Source organism: Tursiops truncatus, chromosome 9, assembly GCF_011762595.2.
Source record: "Tursiops truncatus isolate mTurTru1 chromosome 9, mTurTru1.mat.Y, whole genome shotgun sequence".
In the NCBI taxonomy this organism is placed as follows: domain Eukaryota; kingdom Metazoa; phylum Chordata; class Mammalia; order Artiodactyla; family Delphinidae; genus Tursiops; species Tursiops truncatus.
In genome coordinates, this window is record NC_047042.1 from 30,053,987 (window position 1) to 30,074,231 (window position 20,245).

General features: G+C 34.3%; 1 protein-coding gene across 10 annotated transcripts in view; it reads left to right on the forward strand.

Moving 5' to 3' along the window:
- The window catches only part of RUNDC3B (RUN domain containing 3B), a 148,231-nt gene that overhangs the window by 43,808 nt on the left and 84,178 nt on the right, over positions 1-20,245 (forward strand). For 5 of the 10 annotated variants that reach the window (XM_073809626.1, XM_073809630.1, XM_033862963.2 and 2 more), the window contains exon 3: positions 16,130-16,180. The exons of the other annotated variants lie outside the window; for them this stretch is intronic. In XM_073809626.1, coding sequence (XP_073665727.1) covers positions 16,130-16,180 — 51 coding nt within the window. The remainder of the gene's footprint in view (positions 1-16,129; positions 16,181-20,245) is intronic. 10 annotated transcript variants of the gene reach the window in all.

The window sequence follows — 20,245 nt, forward strand, 5'->3', positions numbered from 1 at the left end:
ATATATATGGGTCTTGTTTTTGTATCCATTCAGCCAGTCTGTGTATTTTGGTTGAAGCATTTAATCCATTTACATTTAAGGTAATTATTGATAGGTATGTTGCTATTGCCATTTTCTTAATTGTTTTGGATTTGTTTCTGTAGGTCTTTTTTCTTCTGTTCCTCTTTTTGTTCTCTTGTGATCTGATGATGGTCTTTAGTGTTGTGTTTGGGTGGGGTTTTTTTGTGTGTATGTATCTATTGTAGTTTTTTGGTTTGCAGTTCCCGTGAGGTTTTGATATAGCAGTCTATATATATACAAGGTTGTTTTAAGTTGCTGGTCTCAATTTCAAATGCATGTCCCATTTCCTGCATTTGTACTCTCCTCTTATCATGGCTGTTGGTTTTGATATCATATTTGTGTGTGGATGATTTCCTACTTTTACTGTATGGCTGCCTCTACTGGTGAGCTTTCACATTTGTGATTTTCTTGTTTTTAGTTGTGGCCTCTTTTTTTTTTTTCCTGCCTACAGAAGTTCCTTTAGCATTTGTTCTAAAGCTGGTTTGGTAGTGCTGAATTCTCTTAGCTTTTGCTTGTCTACAAAGCTTTTGATTTCTCTATCGAATCTGAATGAGAGCCTTGCTGGGTAGAGTTTTCTTGGTTGTCGGTTTTTCCCTTTCAGCACTTTAAATATATCATGCCACTCCCTTCTGGCCTGGAGAGTTCCTGCTGAAAAATAAGCTGTTAACTTTATAGGGATTCCCTTGTATGTTATTTGTTGCTTTTCCCATGTTGCTTTTAATATTTTTGTGTTTAATTTTTGTCACTTTAATTAATATGTGTCCTGGTGTGTCCCTCTTTGGGTTTATCCTGTATGGGACTCTCTGCACTTCCTGGACCTGAGTGTTTCCTTTCTCACTTTAGGCAAGTTTTTGGCTATAATCTCTTCAAATATTTTCTGAGGCCCACTCTCTTTCTCTTCTTCTTTTGGGACCCCTATAATGCAAATGTTGGTGCATTTAATGTTGTCCCAAAAGTCTCAATGGTTAGGTTTTACATTGTAATCCCTAAAGCAATGACTATAGAACAGCTAAGAGATCCAGTAAAAATCCAATAGATAAATTAAAATGGAATGCTGAAAATATTAAAATTACCCAAAGAAGGCAGGGGGAATAAAGGATAAATGGAAAACAATGAAATGGTAGACCTAAATCCAATTGTATTATTAATTACATTGAATATAAATCATCTAGACACACCAATTAAAAGAGATTGTTTGGATTAAAAAAATGTTAATTTTTTAAAAAAAAGTTTAATATAGTGATACAGATAGTTTAAAAGAAAAAGATATTTTTATAAAACAGAGCTTTAGGGCTTCCCTGGTGGCACAGTGGTTGAGAGTCCACCTGCCGATGCAGGGGACATGGGTTTGTGCCCCGGTCCGGGAAGATCCCTCATGCCGTGGAGCGGCTGGGCCTGTGAGCCATGGCCACTGAGCCTGCGCGTCCAGAGCCTGTGCTCCGCAATGGGAGCAGGCCACAACAGTGAGAGGCCCGCGTACCACAAAAAAACAAAAACAAAAAAAACCCCCCCAGAGTTTCAAAGAGCAAAAGCTGGTAGAACTGACTGGAGATTAAAGACAGAAAAATCCACAGTTGTACTTATCAACTACAGCACTCTTTTCATGATAATCAGTAGGTCAAGTAGACAGAATATCAATAATACAAGAGATCTGAACAGCATTGTTAACCAACTGACTTGATTGACATTAATAAAACACTCCACCCAGTAACAGCAGGTTGTATGTTCTTTTCAAGGGCAAATGGGACATTCAAAAATATCTTATTCTGAGCCATAACACCAACCTTAACACATTTGAAAGAATTAAAATCATTCAAAATATGTTCTCTGACTGTAACAGACTTAAACTAGAAATTGAGAACAGAAAGATCTGAAAAATCACCAAATATTTGGGAATTTAAAAAAAATTGTAAGTAACTCATGGGTCAAAGAGGAAGTCTCAAGGAAAATTAGCAAGTATTTTGAACTAAATGAAAAATGAAATGCATCATATCCAAGTTTATGGGATGCAGTTAAAGCAGTGCTTAGAGGCATATTTAAGTCATTAAAAGCTTATGTTAGAAAAGAAGAAACGTTTAAAGTTAATAAGCTAAGATTCCACCTTAAGAAACTAGAAAAATGAGAAAACTAAACCCAAAGCAAGTGGAAAGAACAAAACAATAAAGATAAAAGCAGAAATTGATAAAATTAAAAACAGTAGATAAAACCAATCATGTGAAAGGCTGTTTTTTTTAAACATCAATAAAATTCATAAACCTCTAGTTAGAGTGACCAAGAAAAAGAGAAGACGCAAGTTACCAGTATCAGGAATGAAAGTGGACATATCATTATAGACCCTATATTCAAAGGATAAGTAAATTCTGTGAACAGCTCTTAACATAAATTTGACTTGGATGAAATGGACCAATTTCTTCAAAGACAAATCCTAACAAGAGTTACAAAGAAATAGATAAGTTGACTAGGCCTATATCTATTAAAGAGATTGAACAGGTAGTTGAAAACCTTCCAACAAATGAAACTCCAGGCCTACATGGTTTTACTGTTGATTGTGACCAACAACTTAAGAAAGAAATAATAATCATCCCACTCAATCTTTACCAGAAAATAGGAGGGGAGAGAATATTTCCCACTTCATCTTATGAGGTCAGCGTTAGCCTGATGCAAAACTAGACAAAATATTACAAGGAAAGGAAACTGTATACCACTACCCCTCATGGAAATAGATACTGGAATCCTCAATTAAATATTAACAAATCAAGCCCTGGATGCAAGGACATTTCAGTATTTGAAAATCAGTTCATGTATTTCATTTTATTAACAGACTAAAAACATTAATTCATGATAAAACTACTCCGTAAACTAGATATGAGAAGAGAACTTCCTTAAATGGTCTTAGTGCATTTGGATTACTTTAACAGAATACCATAGACTGGATGGCTTATAAACAACAGAAATTTGCTGTGTCTTCACATGGTGGAAGGAGTGAGGGCTCTTTCTCGGTCTCTTTTATAAGGCCCTAATCCCATTCGTGAGGGCTTACGATGTGATAACCTCCTCAGCACCCCACTTCCAAATACCGTCATCTTGGGGATTAGGTTTCAATACTGGGGAGACACAAACATTCAGTAAGATACAAACATTCAGTAGCAGGCATCTACAGATGTCTGCAGCAGGGTTTCTCAACCTTAGTACTATTGACATTTTAGACGAGATAATTCCTCTAAAACTCAACATTGTTAAGATGTCAGTTCTTAACATTGTTAAGATGTCTGTATTGATCGATAGAGTCAATGCACTTTCATAATCTTAGCAGGTTTTTTTGTAGATATCAAGCAGATTCTATAAATGGCTAAACAAAGTAAGTAGAAAAGGCAAAACAATTTCACAAGGGAAGAACAAAGTTGGACACTCAAGCTCTCTGATTTCAAGACGGTCAGGATACAATGATTAAAAGAGTGTGTTATTGGTGAAAGCTTTTACATATAGATCAGTGGAATGGAACAGAGTCCAGAAATAGAGGCACACAAATATGCTTGATTGGTTTTGGCTAAGATGAAGAGGCAATTCACTGGTGAATTGATAATCTTTTTCAACAAATGGTGCTGGAACAATGGGATTACTGTATGTAAAAAATGAACTATGAGTCATACCTCACACCACATACAAGAATTAATTCAAAATGGATCATAGACTAAATGTAAAAGTATAAAAACCTTAAGAATATAAAACATCTTTGTTAGATTCAATTAGGCAAACAGATTTTAGATAAAACAATAGAAGCATAATCCATAAAAGCAAAAAATAAGTGTTGACCTCATCAAAATTAATAACTTTTTGTGTTCCAGAAGACATTGTTAAGAGAGTAAAAGAAGCCATAGGCTGGGAGAAAATAGTTGCGAATCACATATTTGACAAAGGGCTTGTGTCCAGGATATCCCAAGAACTATAAACATGTAATATTATGAAAAGAACTAACCCAATTTAAAAATGGGCAAAAGGTTCGAACAGATACTTCACCAGTGAAAATACACAAATGGCAAGGAAACACATGAAAATGTGCTCATTATCATTAGGTACTTGGGAAGTGCAATTAAAACCACAATCAGGCCCTACTGCACACCTATACCAAGTTCTAGTGGGGATGTGGAGAAACTGGAACTCTCATGTGTTACTGGTGGGAATGCAGAATAGTTTCCCAGAAATCTCACTCCTTTATTCAAGAGAAATGGAAACTTATATTTACACAAAGACCTGTTCATAGCAGCCTTATTCATAATCACTAAAAACTGGAAACAGCCCAAATGTCCTTTATGTGATGACTAGATAAACCAACTGTTATATATCCATACAATGGACAAAGTGAGCGATAAAAGGAAAAAACTTCTTTCTACACACAACAACCTGCATGAATCTCAAATGTATTATGCTAAGTGAGAGAAGTGAAACTCTTAAGGTTAGATACTGTATGCTTCCATTTATATGACATTCTAGAGAAAGCTGAACTATTGTGTCAGACTTCTCTGGTTATCAGGGGTTAGAGTTTGGGGGTGTTGATTATATAGTGTCAGCATTAAGGAGGTTTTTTTGGGTGGTTGGAACTGTTATGTGTCTTATGGACATGGTCACATGACTGCTTGCATTTAAAAAAAATCATAGAACTGTATACCAACGGTAAATTTACTGTAGGTTAAAAAATATATTTATAGCTCCCTCAAATTTTATCACTTTCCATTAAAACATATTAAAATGGCAAGGATCCCGCTCTTTCATTGTAATACTTAAAATTACCCCTTATTGATCCCGACTTACTTTAGGAAGTTGAGTAGTTTTTCATAAAGCAGAGTAGAAGGAAACCCCAAGGAAAATTCCTTTACTATCAGCCCTTCACATGTTTCTTGGCTAAATGTAACTCACTTTTCCTCTGCTTTGGAAATGAGTCATAGTGTGAGTTCCCTATACTTTTTCTGGAGCAGATGCTTTAAATTTGACATTGTACTAATGCCCTCCTCTTTTGTCCGTTTTCCCCTAATCTTTTCCACACATACACACCCTATTCTCTTTATCCCATTCATTCTCTTATTTAGCAGTCCATATAGGCCCTGTGCTAGGGGATGGGATACGAAGATTAATCAGGCATGCTTTCACATGAAACTCAGTTTTGGAGGGCAAAGGGAGGATACATTAAGAAATAATGATGTATAATATTGTCGTTGAGTCATAGTAGAACTATTAATGAGGGTGATGTAGTGCAAAAGGATGAATAATCCTTTCTGCTTGGATGGGTCAGGGAAGGCTCCACACAAGAAAGGGGTATAAAAGTACCTCAAATAAAAATTAAAATTTCATTTTTTATGGGAGATTGAAAAAAATAAAAATAAATTAAAAAAAAAGAACGACATAATGGCATTTGCAGCAACATGGATGCAGCAAGAAATTATCATACTAAATTAAGTAAGTCAGAAAGAGAAAGACAAATACCATATGATATCACTTATGTGTGGAATTTAAAATATGATATAAATGAACTTATCTATGAATCAGAAACAGACTCACAGACATAGAGAACAGTCTTGTGGTTGCCAAGGGGGAGAGCATTGGGGAGGGGATGGAGTGGGAGTTTGGGGTTAGCAGATGTAAGCTATTATATAGAGAATGGATAAACAACAAGGTCCTACTGTATAGCACAGGGAACTGTATTCAATATCCTATGATAAACCATAATAGAAAAGAATATTAAAAAAAGAATGTATGTATGTATAACTGAATCACTTTGCTGTACAGCAGAAATTAACACAATATTGTAAATCAACTATATTTCAATTTAAAAAAAGAAGCTCATTAATCATTCTTTTTAAAAATTTGTTAAACTTATTTTCAAGGAAAATGTTATATTTATGTCTATTCACCATCTCTGGACACTAGGAAAATGTTATGTCTATTCACCATCTCTGGATGCTACTTTGGTAAATGCTGTGAAGTAAAGTCTGCTTCCTGTAAAAAAAAAAAAAAAATCTTGCCCACACATACTGAATTCTTTGTTGATTAAATTACTCTAATCTCCCTTAAAAATGTTAAGCATAAGATATATGTAAATATCAAGAAGGATATCACTTTTCTGGAAGAAAGAACATTTGAAATATTCCAGTCCACCAAAAAACTAATCAAGATAGTGGTATAAAATATCTCAACAATCATTTACACATAGAGTTAACAGTCATTAAAATGCTTATAAAATACAGCAAATGTCTAAAAAAAATTTTCATTTTTTAAAATGTCATCTGTGACTTTGATTATAGTAGTGTATTGTAGACCAGACAGTTTAAGAAAAATATGAAATTTAGCAGTAAAGTGGTCAGAAACAATCTTGAAAAAAAAAGAATCTTATAAACTTCAGCTAGGTGGTGTGGGGATGGGATACGGTAGCGAATTTTGTAAAGGTTATATGGAAAATAACTGATTAAAATGAAAAATCTTCTGAGTATCGTAGAGGACTAAAGCCTATCAATTAGCAATACACTACTAATTGAAGAAAAAATGACCAAATATAATGACATACTATTGAATATATCAAATTTCCTATGAATTAATCTGCTAATTATACTTACTAACATTGGGCTTGCTGACTCACATTCAGTTTAGATTTTCATCTTGATTCCAAACATTGTTTCCCCATTATACTTATGTACAGAGAATCCTTTTTTTGTTTTTAAGTTGGTGTGCTCTAGCCTCATGGGTCTTTTCCTTTTCCTTGACTATACCAGACACATTGCTGTCATAGAGCACCATTGCACTTCTCCCAGATATCCAAATGGTTAACTCTCCATCTGTTTCAAAACTGCTCATTGAAGCCTAAACCCTTCCAGCATATTTTATTTTATTTTATTTTTTTAATATCTTTACTGGAGTATAATTGCTTTAGCAGTATATTTTAAATTATAACTCACCTTTCCTCCTTTCACCCCAAGCACTTCTGACCTCTTTTCCCTGTCCTACTTTTTTTTTTTAAAATTAATTTATTTATTTGTTTTTCTTTTTGGCTGTGTTGGGTCTTTGCTGCTGCGTGTGGGCTTTCTCTAGTTGCGGTGAGCAGGGGCTACTCTTCATTGCGGTCTGTGGGCTTCTCTTTGTCGTGGTTTCTCTTGTGGCAGAGCACGGGCTCTGGAGCGCAGGCTCAGCAGCTGTGGTGCACGGGCCCAGCTGCTCTGCAGTATGTGGGATCCTCCCAGGCCAGGGCTCGAACTCATGTCCCCTGCATTGGCAGGCAGATTCTTAACCGCTACGTCACTAGGGAAGCCCCTGTCCTACTTTTTTTTTTAAGTCTTAGCTTCTAACATATTACGAGATTTACTCATTATGATTATTGTTTATTATATTCCTTTACCTCTGCTAAAATGTAAGCTTCGTTAGGGTAAAGATCTTTGTCTGTTTTGTTCATTGATGTATCCTGCATTTCTGTAACAGTGCCTGGGATATGGTAGGCACATAGTGAATATTTGCTGGGAAACAGCACTCTGAGAAATTCCTACTTCTTGAGCCCCAGAGTACTAAACTCTGGGTTGGTTTTTTTGGACTTTTTTGTTTTTGTTTTTTTCTCTGATAGTATCTGGATTCAGACTCTTAAAATAAGGTAGAACGCCTGTGACTTGACATTTTAGAATTTCTCCAATCCAGTTGAACTGTTATGATACCTAAGCATTGTTCAGGAACACTGGCTTGAACCTCAAAGCTCTTCCTGACTTAAATGATAAACAGTTACCTCCCCATGAGGCCACCTTTTGAAGTGTAGTAATAACACTTTTAGAAACAATGGGTAAAGATAAACCTATCCATTTGGCTTTTGAATTTTCTTTGTTCATTTTTGAAGGTTTTCCAACTTTTGATTCTTGGTTTGCACACAAAATGAGACTTGAATTGTTTTCTGTTGTAACATAAGAACACAACTCACCCAATAAAACCTGCCTACTCCGGCCAAAAAAATATGATACAATAGATAAGAAAGTGGCTCCGACGGTTACCAAAATTTGGCTTTTAGACAGTGGACAAGGCCACTTTGAACTTGGAATGTACTTCCATTATATACTTGGAAATGTAGGAAACCTTCAGCAGATTTTGTATCTCAGGAAATCATAATATTCAAAAAATTCTTGAAACATCCAGGGTTATATGTAGCATGGTAAATTTGGTTCAGTGTCTTAAATTGTATAGGAAATAAAATTAACCTACATATAATATAGTAAATTTAAGGTTTGGTAGTAACTAAACAACTATGTAGATTCTAAAAACAGAGAACTTTAGTCTCTAAAGCAAGTATGGTTAAAACAAAAAAGGTAACTGGAAAAATTTAAGTGTCGCTCAGATTTCCATATTCCTTATGTAGCTTTTTTGATTAAAATCATATTCCTAAACTTTTATTTACTTCTAAGCTTATAGCCCTTATCATTTCTTGTTTTTCTGATGCCTTTTGAAAAACCTCTTTCTTCATTTTAAGATTTTAGCCCATACTGGCCATGTAGACTACTTGACTTTGTTTGTATTCTTGTTAATGTTCTACTATGTTTTAAAAAAAAGAAAGATAGAAAGAAAATTATAAACCTCTAGCACGATTCCTTAATTTAACCCCTTTCTGTATATATATACTTTTTGTGTTCTTGGACTGCCAGTCTTTTTTGGCCTTCCCTCTTACCCCTACTCCATGTAAAAATAACAAGAGGATCAAATATAAAGCCATAGGAAGTATTAATAAAAACTTCCAGAAATACCAGATATAATTGCAGCTGGCAACTTTTTGTATATCTGTCATGTAAATTATCTGCGTATATACATATGAATGTATATACATAGACAATATGTGTATTTTCTTCGTTATGACCTGTATTTTACCCTTAGTATTGGCCATATTATATTTTTCCATTTCATTTTCTTTTATTAGTATTTTAAGACTTGAAATTAAATTCAAATAACATAAAGTTCACCATTTTAACCATTTTAAAGTGTACAATTCCTTGGATTTTAGTATTTACAGTGTTGTGAAACTATCACTACTGTCAGTTCCAGAACATTTTCATTACATTAAAAAGGAACTCTAGGGGGCTCCCCTGGTGGCGCAGTGGTTGAGAGTCCGCCTGCCAATGCACGGCACACGGGTTCATGCCCCGGTCTGGGAAGATCCCACATGCCGCGGAGCGGCTGGGCCCATGAGCCATAGCCACTGAGCCTGCGCGTCCGGAGCCTGTGCTCCACAACAGGAGAGGCCACAACAGTGAGAGGCACGCGTACCGCAAAAAAAAAAAGAAACTCTAGGGACTTCCCTGGTGGTCCAGAGGTTAAGAAACTGCCTTACCATTCAGGGGACGTGGGTTCGATCCCTAGTCGGGGAACTAAGATCTCACATGCTGCTGGACGACTAAGCCTACGCTCGACAACTCTTGAATCCTCACGCTCTGGAGCCCGTGTGCCGCAACCAGAGAAGCCCACACACAGCAATGAAGAACCTGCATGCCGCAACGTAGACCCAGCGCACCACAACGAAGACCCAGCACAGCCAAAGTAAAAAAAAAAAAAAAAAAAGTACAAAGAAAAGAAAAGAAAGCCCAGTTCTGATTAAATCCCTCTATTTCAAATTCTTAGAATAAAATTAAATTTCTTTACAAAAAAAATGTATACCCACTAAGCACTCACTTCCTCTGCTCTCCTCCCCACAATTTCCTGGAAACTACTAATACACTTTTGGTCCTTATGGATTTACTTTTCTAGACATTTCATGTAAATCAAATCATAAAATATGTGGCTTTTATGTTTGGCTTCTTTCATTTAGCATGTTTTCAAGGTTCATCCATGTTGTACAGGTACCAGTACTTCATTCCTTTTTATGGCTAATATTTCGTTATATAGACACACCACATTTTGTGTAACCATTAATCATTTTAATTAATTTATTATTAATATTGTTTAATTATTTATTTTTGGCTGCATTGGGTCTTCGTTGCTGCGCGCAGGCTTTCCCTAGTTGTGGCGAGCGGGGGCTACTCTTCCTTGCGGTGCGCGGGCTTCTCATTGCAGTGGCTTCTCTTGTTGTGGAGCACGGGCTCAAGGCACGTGGGCTGAGCACGGGCTTAGTTGCTCCACGGCTTGTGGGATCTTCCCGGACCAGGGATCAAACCTGTGTCCCCTGCATTGGCAGGCGGATTCTTAACCACTGAGCCACCAGGGATGTCCCTCCATTAATCATTTAATGGACACTTAGATTGTTTCCATTTTTTCTCTTATAACTAGTACTGTTGTAACATTGATGTACAAGATTTTGAGCATGTTTTCTATTTCCGTGTGTATATTTCCATTTCATTTTTAAACAAATATATAATATTCCATTGTATGAATGAACCATAATTAATATCCTTTTTGCTTACCAAAGTTTTTACCAAATTTCCCTTTCATAAACATACTGTCATATATCACTGAAAATTTTTTTTACATAGTTTTCTAATTTAAAATTTTTTATATTAATGATAATAGCTAATGAATTCTTAGAATTGTAATTACTGAAATTAAAGGGTATGCACATTATGATATATATGCTATGTTATGTTTAATATATGTTGCTATATTGTCTATCAGAAAGGTTGTACCAACAATAATATATGTGGTTATTTTTCTCATATCCTCATTATATTATTATATTAATATTTTTAAGTTTTAATTTGGTAAGGGGAAAATATCTTTTTTTGGTCTTCTATTAATATGAAATATATAAAACATTTTGTTATTTTAATTTGTTTTTATTTACAAATGAGATTGAATGTAAGTTCATGGTTATTCATCTTTTTTCCTAATATTTTTATTATGACCTTTGCCTGCTTTTTTTTTCTTTTTTTTTTTGCGGTATGCGGGCCTCTCACTGTTGTGGCCTCTCCCGTTGCGGAGCACAGGCTCCGGACGCGCAGGCTCAGCGGCCATGGCTCACGGGCCCAGCCGCTCTGTGGCACGTGGGATGCTCCCGGACCGGGGCAAAAACCCGTGTTCCCTGCATCGGCAGGCGGACCCTCAACCACTGCACCACCAGGGAAGCCCAGCCTGCTTCTTTTGTGGAGTGAGTTTTTTTAATTATTCTGGAATAGAAAAGAACTAATTATTTACATCATGTGGAACTAGTTTTTATATAACCCATTTTGATCAGTGACCTTTTTCTCCCTTGATATTAGTCTTCTTACATGATTAATATTGGTAGTTTATTATTTTACTCTTATTTTTCATTTGAGAGTTTATTTCTGTTTTGAAACGTCTGAAATATTTTTCTTATTTTAGTTTTGTAATACTTTATATGGTTTTGAATGTCTAAAATTCTGAAACAGACTATTCCCACATACTTGGTTATTTGCTTCTCTTTGGAGCTATGTGATTGTTATAGTACTCTTAATAACTGTATTTGTTGTAGGCATTTTGGGGTGAAGAGCAAGAAAAGTATCTCAAATATTTGTACTTATTAGGAGATACAGACTAAACAGTTTTTATATTTTGTAACCAAACCATAATTTTCAAGGAGTCATTTTAACCTCCAAATTTAAATAGTTTTCTTATTTATAGAAGGAGAGATTTATTAATGGTTTTAAACTTTGTTATCCCTGGAGAATTTTTCAAGTTTATTTTACATGAACTTCACTTTCAAAACCCCTTCAAGAATTCCAATTTAGATTTGGCTTCTGAGAGGGAGTACTACATGGAAAGTATTATGAAAAGATTAATTAAATAATAGTTACTATTGATAAAATTGCCTAGGATATTTTTAGTGTTTTTTTTAAATATATGAGAGAGTTAAAAAAATTTATGATTCTACCAGGTAATTCCGAATTCTTGGATTTAGCAGGAATTGATGGTCTCTGATGGTAGTTCATGTTTGTTTATCTGTGTTTGTAGCCCTTTGAGTTTCTGCCAGAAGAATAATGGGACATTTCCAGTTTGACCTTATGATTTTTGCAAATTAGCATAGAGCAACTTACAGTACTTGTAATAATCAAATCATAGTTTATTTTCAGTAATGGAAAGTTGTTTTCTTGAGAAAATTTTTTGTTACATAATTTCAACAACAGTTTTGATCACTTTTAATGCTCAAATATTGCTCATTTAAAGGAAGTAAATATTTCTCATTTTATAGAACATGGAAAAGATTGCACAATTTAATGGACTTTAATTCATCTTTGGAAAGCATCATAATTTCAGTTCCTACACCTTTCTGATTTTCTAATCTCAATGAGTTGTTGATGCATATAATCTAATATTTTTATTCTTCGTACGTTCCTTTTCTTTCAAGTCACTATGACTTTTCAAATGTAAAATATTTGCATGATTTTGGGGCTCAGTTTTTAAAAATTGTTGAATCAAATAGCCAAATACTTTTTCTAATGTACCTAGTAGCATCTACCTGTAAATGGCATTTTAAAATAAACTTTTAAAAAGTTTAAGATGTCATATATAATATTAAATTTTAATTTCAGAAGCTATTAAAAAATGGAAAATGGCTACATAGAAAAGAAGATAATATTGTTTCATTGTTAGCTTAATTACGGTACATAATGCAGTTGTAAATATTGCTTCACTGAATGATTTTTCTCTTACATATAAATACATGGTTGAAGATTCAAAATGTCAAACAATAAGAACTTGCACATTATTATTATCAGTGACAGAAGAGAGTATATGCTATCTGGTATTGCTAGTTTAAAAAGAAAACTTGTGAAAATTCTGACCTACTATCTGATCATTTATAATCAGTTTTGTTATTTGCCTTATAAATAGCAGTCAGTTTACAAATCAGTCCATCTAGGGATCTTTTCAGGAATCCATCTTGGATCACATAAAAATAAAGTCATCTACCTGTAGCCTTATTAGCAGAGTATATACACAGAGAGAAAGAAAATTAGACTAAATACAACAAAGGCAAAAGACTCACCTTCTACGTAGTTGTCACATTTTATCAATCATGATAATGTAGCTCAGTCATCAAAGAAATCAAAATAATTAGAAAGCTGAAGTTATAACAAGGGCTAACTTGAAAAAATGGAATAAGTATTTATGGATTAGAATTATATTCAGTCTTATCACCAAGGCTGATTCATGTGTTTAAAGCCATGGTCAGGGGGCTTCCCTGGTGGCGCAGTGGTTGAGAGTCCGCCTGCCGATTCAGGGGACGCGGGTTTGTGCCCCAGTCTGGGAAGATCCCACATGCCGCGGAGCGGCTGGGCCCGTGAGCCATGGCCACTGAGCCTGCGGGTCCAGAGCCTGTGCTCCACAATGGGAGAGGCCACACAGCAGTGAGAGGCCCGTGTACTGCAAAAAAAAAAAAAAAAAAAAAAGAATAAAGCCATGGTCAATAATCTTTTCTGTATGATGGCCATTTTCTACCTTAATATAAAGATTATAAAGTTGATTTACTTTCATTTATTTGTTTTTGAAAAGTATATACTTTTTGAGTCAGAAGACACGGTATCTTCAGTATGATTAAGCATTCTTTCATTGCATATCTATTTCTTTTTTAAAAAATATTTATTTATTTATTTATTTTGGCTGTGCTGGGTCTTAGTTGCGGTATGTGGGATCTTTGCATGCAGGATCTTTAGTTGTGGCATGTGGACTTCTTAGTTGTGGCCTGCGGACTTCTTAGTTGTGGCATGCATGTGGGATCTAGTTTCCCAACCAGGGATTGAACCCAGGCCCCTTGGATTGGGAGCGTGGAGTCTTACCCACTGGACCACCAGGGAAGTCCCTGCATATCTATTTCTGAGTAGGTTCTTCTTTTGGCTGAAATTTCAGAAACTAACACCTAATATCACAGTATATTATATAATTATAATGGTACATTTGAATGAATTTTGTTCTTGAACAAAACACTTTCAGTTTATTTGGTCTTATCTCAACTGTCTTAACATCATATATTTTAAATATGTAAAGAAATTTTATGTATTTTATATATTAATATCCTATATTTTATATGTGATATGTATTTTATGTTATAAATATATTTAAATAAATATTTAATATTGTATACTTTAAAACAAAAGTTTTAATTTCAACTGCAAATGAGAACGTTTTCTAACAAGCACTCCTTGAGCCACTTTGAAATAATGTAAGCTTTGTCGTTCATTTATATATATATTTTGGGGAGCAACTAAGCTAAGACTTTAAATTTTATATGAAAAATATTTACCTCATTCTCAGTGCATGTTTACTGCCCCATTATTTTTCCTATTTCTGAGGCTGTAGTGAGAACTCATATCCAACCAGAAAAGCCAGCTGACTGATTCTCTCCATGTGTCAGATCTTGTCTGTAGCCAAAGGAGTAGATCAGTATGAGGCTACAGGGAACAGGGGTGTGCTGGGTCTAGGCAGGCTCTCTCTGGGCCTCTCCTTTCCCATCTACAAAATGACAGTGGTGTTGAAATTTGACTACAGATAATTTGGAATCTTGTGGATTGTCATTTGGTCTGGATGCTTCTTGTTGCTTATAACTGACCTAGAGTGAGATATTAAATTATGATTAAAGCAATTAATGTCTACAAATAAGTGAAAATGTTTTAATTGTTAAAATTTTCACATGGTGTTCCATAGCCAGGATCAAAATAACATGCATAACCAGGGCATAAAGGCTAACATATTAAAAGCTTAAAAAAAAAACCTAAACTATAAATTGAGCTTCATAATAGATTCAGTAGTTGTTTCCCATTTTGTACCAAGGATTGATTAAGCCATGACATAAATCTGGACATGATACATTTTACTTGATACATTTTTTGAAGTAAAATTACTTTAAGTACAGTTTTCCTGGAAATTGTTTTTACTTTGATAACTTTTGATTACGTAAATGACTACAAGTAAGATACATAACTTTCAAGGCAGAGCTAGTAAATATGGTTTAAACATTAAGAATTGGTATTCTTAATATTTTCACTGAAAAGCATTCTGTTCTGATTTCCATTTAATGCGGAGAGATTTTCATTTTGTTTGTTGTAGTTATAGAAAGAGCATTATGTTTTAACATGGGCTTAACTAGGGTACCTTTTGGTTATAGATCCTTTTGGATATGTGTTTCCAAATTTAATATTCATTTACAGTGATACAAATAGGAGGATAGAGGTGAATAGTAGAGACATAGAAGTGACCAATAGCACAGCTATATATATCTCCTTCCTTTCATTTTTTTATACACTACTGACTGTGTTTGGTTGGTTGGTTTTTGTTTAGTTTCATAAAGTATTTGGAAAGGTGTGGAACCATGTCCTATGGGAGATTTCAGTGTTTGCTTATGAAACAAAAAGATATCATCTGTTGGGAATATGACTTCAGAAATTTGGCTTTGGAGTTTTCCTGTATAGGAATTGCCAAACAACATAGGCAAGAATTTATAGTACTTTTCCAGATGGTGATTGTTAAACAATAATTGGAAGCTGTAGGAAAAACAGTATTTTGCATGAAGTAGGCATTTAGGCAACATTGGTTAAACTGAAGAACATTTTACTAGATATTTAAGTGCTGTTCTCATAATTCTGAAAAAAAAAGACATACAAACTTTAACTCTGCTTAGACCAAAAAAAGAAACAACTGCTCTTCAAAATGAATTTTATAACTTTTAGAAAAGTTAACAGGAAAAAAAGTGTATTTATTTTTAAAGTTGAAACCTTTCTAAGCCGTATAGTTCAATAAGTGAGTAATTTTTCTAACCAATCGTATAAATTTTGAGGTGCAAAGCTAGCAAATTCAGTCAGCCTTCTTTATGTTTGGCTAAGAATAATGGAGGTGAAAGTAGACAGGGAAAAATAGCTTCTCATTTATTTCTGTGACTTAAAGACATCCTATCATCTCCAATAGAATAGGCTACAGGAACCAGCTTGATTTCCGTGCTGAGTAGAGCATCAGCTCAATTCATCTTCATTGAGTTCATTTTATTTATTAGGTAAAAGTGATGTTTACTGCATCAAGATTATGTGTAGCCATCTTATTGGGGCCGTTCAGTTTGCTATTGTAAACTTGATGTCAGGTTTCTTAAATATCTGTGTGTTGTTGTTGTTTATTTTTTTTAAAGAGATTTCCCAAAGTTGCCGATGGCTGGCTCATCTCCAAATACCTCTTCAAGGTACTCTATGCTGGTGATGCCTCCTGCCACTGAGCTGCACGGCAGCATGGAATTGACTTACTGGGGAGGGCTGTATCAGTTAAGTGATCTTTCTTAGTACATTGCATGGGTTTTGCAAAGCTTTCTATTTTTGTTTTTGTTAATCCAGAGGGCAGAACTATGCTTTATGCTAATTTTTAAATCAAAAGCTTTTTGTGAATCCACACAATATAATAATCCATTTGCTCTCCTTCTCCTACATGACCCCTCTATATTTCTATTAAGTTTCATGGTTTTAAGCACAATTTTATTAATCATGCATCTCTGTGTTATTTATATTTTATTATAATATAAGACTTATTGGTTATTTTCTCAGTTTTATAAGTGCTGTGTAGTAATATTTGTATTACATGCAAACTGGGTCTCAGGGAAGCTGTGTGAATTTCCAGAGTTACTCAGTAAAACATACACGGGCGCTGTCAACAGTAACTGTTTCACTGTTCTTGAACCACTAGTGGAAGTATATTCCTTAGTTTCCTTTCTTCCAGATAGAATATATGCCTTTATTCACTTACTCAAAACTTTTTTATTGAGTTCCTGTTGTATGCAAAGCCCTGCTAGGCCTCTGTGCTAATGACCTAGCCTTTTATTATATTTTTCACTTAGAAAAGAAATACATAGTTATTATTTTTAAAGATTACTTATAATAAGAAAGGTAGAAAGTAGAAAACAAATGTCTTCTCATTTCCTCAATCCTGATCCCCACAACCAATCCTTTAAACAATTTAATGTCCCCTATGTATAACCTTAATCACTACTGAAACACATTATTCTTGATTTCTTCAGGGCTACACGTTTATGCGTGGCTCTCTGTGTGGACGTCAGCCCTCGGTACTCTAATTCAGTCTACTGGTATTCTAAGCTTTATGTTAAAAAATGCTGGTGGAAGAAAAAAACAAAACCTTTGAACTCTGCTTGGAAAGATGGTAAAATTACCTGGATAAAAAAGCCTATGAAGTAAAATTCAGTTTTCAGATTTTTGGTGAACCTGGTTATCTTAATAATTTTTGTTTTGGAAGATTAAGAATTGACTAATTTTTATGGTGTAGATACATACTTTAGATGTTTGTTTGTGATCAATTCCTTACCAGTGAACAAGACATTAATTGTCAGTACCAGAGCGTAGTAATTACATTTTATAGATTAGTGACTGTGATTCATAGTTGCTAAATGATTTACTTGAGGCACCTTCTAAGTAATGTAGTGAGCTAGCAGTATTAAGTACAGTTGAGTATCTAATCTACACTCAGATTTCTTCAGATCAGCTGAAAGTGTAATTAAAGGGTTTTTTTAAAGTGTTTAAATTCGTTCTTTTTTAAAAAACATTAACATGAGACTTTGTCTAGAAAATTAATCAAGGTCGTAATTTTACTTTCAAACCTGGGTTGTCTAATAAATATAAGCTTCAACTAATAGTAGTACTTTTTAAAAGGAAAAGATTCTGACCTTTTGTTGACATGGGAATTTTCTCTATTCAGTAAAAAGATAGTAGAAAATATTAAACTAATTTTCATAAGTTAGCAGTAAGAAATTTAGGATTGCTGCTATAAAATTTACAGTGAAAAGTTAAATACTGAAATATTAATATATTGGCAACAATAAATCCATAAGTAACCAGTTTCCTTTAAGTATCTGAAACTTTTGCAATATCAGAGTAGCTTATTAAAATTAAAATGGGACTGTATTTTATTGCTTGTCTAGATGAATAGCAGCTCCAAGGTAATAGTCTTTGTTGTTATCATCTAGGTGATATATTGTAGCACTAACAAAACTTCAGCTTGTGAGACCAGTCTTACATTGGCTCTTTACATAGCGAAGTACTAATACAAAGGGTGGAGAAAGGAAGTCACTTAACAGATTCATTTATATTTTATATTATCAAAAGATGATGTGTCATTAGCCACTACTAAATAGAGAACCACTTTGGAAAGTTTAGTTCTTGTTTTTAGAAGGTCTCATCTTGCCATAAAATAAAATAAAAGCAAAACACGAGTATATTGCATGATGTGACTATATTATTTAAGTTAGATACCTTAAAAAATATTAAGGTAGGTATCTAAAGTAATATTAAGTTAGGTGTCTAAGTTAAATAAAGAAGAGTAATTTTAGAATAACATTGGATCTTAGAGATCACAGGCCATTTTAAGTTGCTGAAAATGAGGCAGTTTAGTGGGAAAGACATCACGTAGCTGGTTAGTAGCAGATCTTTTAGTCTAGCAAACTTTCATCATTTATTTCTGTGCCTAAAATGCATTAGAGTTGGATTGATGGGTTGGGAATAAGTTTTGAAAAGCTTGTTTAACTTTGTCTTTGGTAAAAAGTCAACTACTAAAAACATATAAAATTGAAAGCACTTTATACACTTACACTTGTCAGCAACGTTAAAAAGAGAATTGTTAGTGACAGCATAATTCTTCTCCTGAATAAAATTTCTTCAAAATGTAGGCTAGTTAGCTTCTTGCTATGTGATTTGCTTTTCTGGTTCTTTTTAAAGGAAATGAGAATATCTTTGGAGTGGTTATTTATTACCTCAATAATTATTTTTAAAGGCATGATCACCCTGTAGCTTTGTTTTTTAATTTTCCTGTTGAATACTGGTTACAGACTAATAGCCCAAGTACATCTTTTGCTAGCAGTTAATCTGTGTTTAAGTAAAAGTGATGTTCAAGTAATAATATCTCAAATAACCAATTGAACACTTCCATTATTTTTAATTAACTTCAACCTTTTTCATAGATGCAGAAATTATTTAATTATTTAAATAAAACGCTAGGATACATGGACAATTTACATGAGAGTTCATTTGGAGGTTCTAACAAGGGACTCTTAACCCACATCCTTCTGAATGTGAAAAATTCAGGGTCTTGATTTAAAAACTTCATTTTGGAAATGATGCACATGAAAGAGAAAGGAAGGCAGAATCAAGCCAAGTCATCCTCTCATCTAGTTTGTTGAGTAGGTAGCAGTGTTGGGAAGATACTACTGGTATACTTAAGGCCCTGCAAGTCATGGCAACATGTCATTTTGTTAATTGTTTAGTTTCTCGGTTCGTTAGCTAGGAAATCTTGTCATTGTCTCTTGGGTGAACGTCTTGTAGACAGCATATCCTACACATAGCAGGAATCCGAAGGATTTAGCGCCCATTCCTTTTCTGTTTAACCTAAGCCTAGACTTTTAGTTTCTCAATATCTTTGTTTCCTCTCCTCCAAAAGGGGGCTCTGTTATATTCTTTTGGTTTTCAACAGCTCTACTTTGAAACGTCTCATAAATTAATTTCCTCAGTCATGCCAAACTCATGAGAAGATTTAAAATAAAGTCACCAGAGAAATCTTGTGACTCTCCTTTTGAGGTCCCTGGCAGTGTATGGTACTCCATTTCTTGAGGGAAGTGTGGTAGCTATTCCTCATTTTTAAATTGCGGGACAATCCCAATTAATAGAAGCCAAGGAAAATTAGTCAAGACTAGATTTTAGAGAGGTAAATTTAGAATGGTTGATATGGTAAAAGGTTGGATTAGGGAGTAAATTTTAAAGATTTTTCTAGATTCTAAGCAAGTAATGGGAAAAACTTCACTGTGCATCTCATTCCCACTTTGGAATGCAAGGGGACCTTGGGTCTCTTGACTATTTGTATGATAATAGTAATAACAGTAGTAATCATTGTTAATATTTGTATTAGGCTGTATACTAATTGCTGCACATACATTATTTAATCCTCACAGCAGTATTATCATGTAGATACCACCATTATTGTCAATTTATAGAAGAAACTCAGATTGGTAGAGTGAAGTTAAGTCATTTGCTTAAGATTGCATGTCTAGAAAGTGATATAATTCTGGCCCACCAGGCTCAGAAGCTCATATTCTTACCATTAGGCATCTTGTTTCCTCTCCAAATGGCTAACAAATTGACAACATGAAAATTGCCCCAAAGACAGACTATACTGAGATCCTGTTCTAGGAACTTTTTTTAACTAAAGAAGAGAGGGGGCAAAGAAAAGTGATGGGGAGAGATTGAGAAAAAGAAGG